This window comes from Cricetulus griseus, unplaced genomic scaffold (genome assembly GCF_003668045.3).
Source record: "Cricetulus griseus strain 17A/GY unplaced genomic scaffold, alternate assembly CriGri-PICRH-1.0 unplaced_scaffold_27, whole genome shotgun sequence".
NCBI lineage: Eukaryota > Metazoa > Chordata > Mammalia > Rodentia > Cricetidae > Cricetulus > Cricetulus griseus.
Genome location: NW_023276997.1, coordinates 120,044 through 123,220, shown reverse-complemented (window position 1 = coordinate 123,220; position 3,177 = coordinate 120,044). Strand labels below are relative to the sequence as shown.

The 3,177-nt window shown below is 40.8% G+C and overlaps 1 protein-coding gene across 1 annotated transcript; it reads left to right on the top strand.

The window, feature by feature from the left end:
- Window positions 1-1,768: 1,768 nt before the first annotated feature.
- LOC113831620 (tudor and KH domain-containing protein-like) lies at window positions 1,769-2,901 on the top strand. Its single transcript, XM_035453794.1, has one exon. It carries the CDS (start codon window positions 2,183-2,185, stop codon window positions 2,558-2,560), a length of 378 nt encoding a protein of 125 aa, XP_035309685.1. The 5' UTR covers window positions 1,769-2,182; the 3' UTR covers window positions 2,561-2,901.
- The last annotated feature ends 276 nt before the right edge of the window (window positions 2,902-3,177 follow it).

Genomic DNA, 3,177 nt, shown 5'->3' with positions numbered 1-3,177 from the left:
CAAACTCACAGAGCTCCTCTTGCCTCTGTCTCCCAAGAGCAGGGATTGAAGGTGTGACTTATTTTTTTCAACCAAGCATTGGGGATAAAAATCAGGGTGATCTGGAGAATAGGCTGATTCAGTCACACATCCTGACATTAGTGGCATGAACTACCATACCCAGCACAATCCTTTTATTCTCACTAGATCTTTTCCCTTTATATTTATGTGTGTCTGCCTCCTGTGTGTGGAGTCAATAGCATAGAAAACGTTTTCAGAATCCCTTTACCAAGAAGTTCGGGCACTTATGGTATTAATGAAGTAGGTGCCAAGAAGAACATTCCAGGATTCAAGGTCAACAAGCAATCTGTTCTTTTGTTCTGTGCATAAGATATTTTTGGCAGTACATATGAGTATACAACATTGACATGTGTTAGACCCTAGGAGATCAGAAGATGAATGCATATCCCAATGGTCTGGATTTCCACATGAATTGTTGTGAGCCAGTTGGTAGAAGCTGCAATTGAGCTACCCTTTCCTGGTAATCAAGAATTTCTCTGTATCACTGAGCAATCTGTCCAGCCCATTCACATGTAATCTTCAAACATTGCTCTCTCTACTTACAGCATTTTTTTTGTTTTGAAGACAATATTTCATTGTTTAGCTTTGGAACCTGTCCTGGCATCTACTCTTTAGAACAGTCTGGCTTTAAACTCACATAGATTCTCCTTTCTTTGCCTCCCAAGTGGTAGGATTAAAGGAATGTGCTATCACCAATCTTCTTACTCCCAGTATTTTTAAAGTGTTGATATTTTGCAATGGGAAGTAGTAAAATACCCATTAATTTTTATTCAAAAACAATGCATTTGATGAAAAAAAGGGTAATTGAGGAAAGTTATCACAGAAACACAAGCATTTACCACACATCTGGAAGCTTGGCATTCAGGAAGCAAGAGTTCTGTTGCCAGAACCTGGCAGAAAGCCTGGACTACATAAGGAAGCATTATATAATTATTTCCCATACCATAAAATTTGTCCCAATTTAGTTGGAAAAAGAAACTCTAGAGCCAGGTGGAAGTAGCGCACACCTTTAATCTCATCATTCAGGAGGCTGTGGTAGAGACATCTGTGAGTTCAAGGTCAGCCTGGTATACAAATGAGTTCACCAATTGGTAGAGCAGCTACAGAGAGAAAACCAGTTTCAGAAACAAAACTAAAGAAGGAAGCATGGGAGGAAGACAGGGAAAGCAAATGGAAAAGTAAACTCCATGAGAATTTTTTTCTCTTTTATTTATCCTCTTCTCATATACATCATCACTGCAATTTCCATTCACTCCCTCTCCTTCCAGGTCTCTTCTCTCCACCTCACCTCCCTGCCTGATCCATTCCTCCTCTATTTACCTTCAGAAAGACAAGGCTTCCAGAGATAATGAGTTATGAATTCTCATTGAAGTCTGGGCTGTTCTGTAAATCTCAATGTTAAATAGGCAGCCATCCAACTCAGAGATCCCCATGCTTCTGCCTCCCTACAGTTGGGATTAAAGGTGTGTGCCACCACACCCTGTTAGGGTTGCTTGTTCTTACATTTTGTTTGAAAAACAATTCATTGCATATAAAATAGTACCCTTCTGTGAGATCTTGTTGAATGATAAAACTGTTTCTTGCACTGTTGTCTACTTGCCTGATATAGTAAACAGATGAAAAAACAAAGCGAATATTTGAATTAAACCAAATTTGGTGTATCATGAGTTTTCTGTTGTTTATTTACAGAGTCCTAAACACTTGGCATAACATCCATAGTATAGGTCCTATCATCAGTTCATGTGTAGTTGGGTTAAATGCTGTCTATTTGTGTATGTCTGTGTTTGTATTTTCATTATTATTATTTTTTCCTTTTGGGACAGGGTCATCTGTAGGTCAGTCAAGCTTTGGTGTTGTTCTATATTCACGGCTGGCCTTAGAGAGCTCTAAGGCCTGATCCATTGCTCAAGGTTGCCTGTGCAAGGATTGGCTGCAGCGTGGGAGCGTGATTGTCAGACTTCAAGACTGGAATTGATTGGCGCAAGTGTGCCTCGGGGGCGTAGCAGGCGGCTGCTAAATAGCTGACTGCTTGGCTGCTGTACCTTGGTAGTGACCAGGTGAGGTGCCAGTAAGGTGCAAGCAGAAGGCACGGGACACTCCGGACAAGAAAATACAGCAGAAAATGGCCACTTCATGGACAAGACTGTCCTCTATCGAAAAAATCGCGCTGGGCCTTGGAATCCCAGCAAGTAAAGCAATTGCCCTCGTCCTAAACCGCCGATACAGGGAAAGCCGAGGAGAAGGACTGACATTTGTTGGAGAAGACGATATCAAGATAGAGATGCGAGTTCCCCAGGAGGATGTGAAGCTGATCATTGGTCGACAGGGAGCCAATATTAAACAGCTGAGGAAACAGGCAGGCGCTCGGATTGACGTGGAAACAGAGAATGTAGGTGATGAGCGAGTGCTGCCTATCAGTGGCATTCCTGTTCAGGTGTACAAAGCCAAAGCAGCAATGCATCATATCCTGAGGAAAAAAAAAAAACACCCTGGTGTTTAAGCAACTCTTAGTCCCCCAGCGATCTGTGGGCAGAATCATAGGGAGACGTTGGCCTGGAATATGTTATGTAGGCAAAGGTTGCATGGAATTCAAAGAGATCCTACTGCTCCTGCCTTCTGGGACTTAGGATTAATATAGACCATATGTAAAGGAATATAAAATATACAGGATACAGTATAAAAAGTTCTTTCCCAAAAGGCAGTAATTAATTTGCCTTGTATCCCAGAATGGAAGACTAGGCAAAGGAATTCATAAAAAAATTCCACACCTTGTCCACTTACATACATTTGTGATGCCACAAACCTCACATAAAATAAAATGCAATTTTAAATTTGAAATGATCTTCTTGGACTTGTGTCTTTGATGCTTATGGTGTACTCAAGGTTGAAGCCTGAAGGTCCATCTCCACACACACAAGACATTTGTGCTCACTATTTTTTCTAGCCATAACTTCCTTTGATAATGGAAACTTTTGGTGTTTTCTCTCCTCTTTTTCTTTTTCTCCTCAAAAGTAGAGATTGAATCAGAGACATACATGTTTCATACTAAAAATCTGAAGTGATTTCCTATTCATATAAATTTCTTGTCTCCATCCCCACTTTTGTCAAATGAAAAGC

Bases quoted from the DNA above. Each gene is read 5' to 3' on its own strand.
- LOC113831620 (XM_035453794.1), top strand. From the start codon at position 2,183: ATGGCCACTTCATGGACAAGACTGTCCTCTATCGAAAAAATCGCGCTG.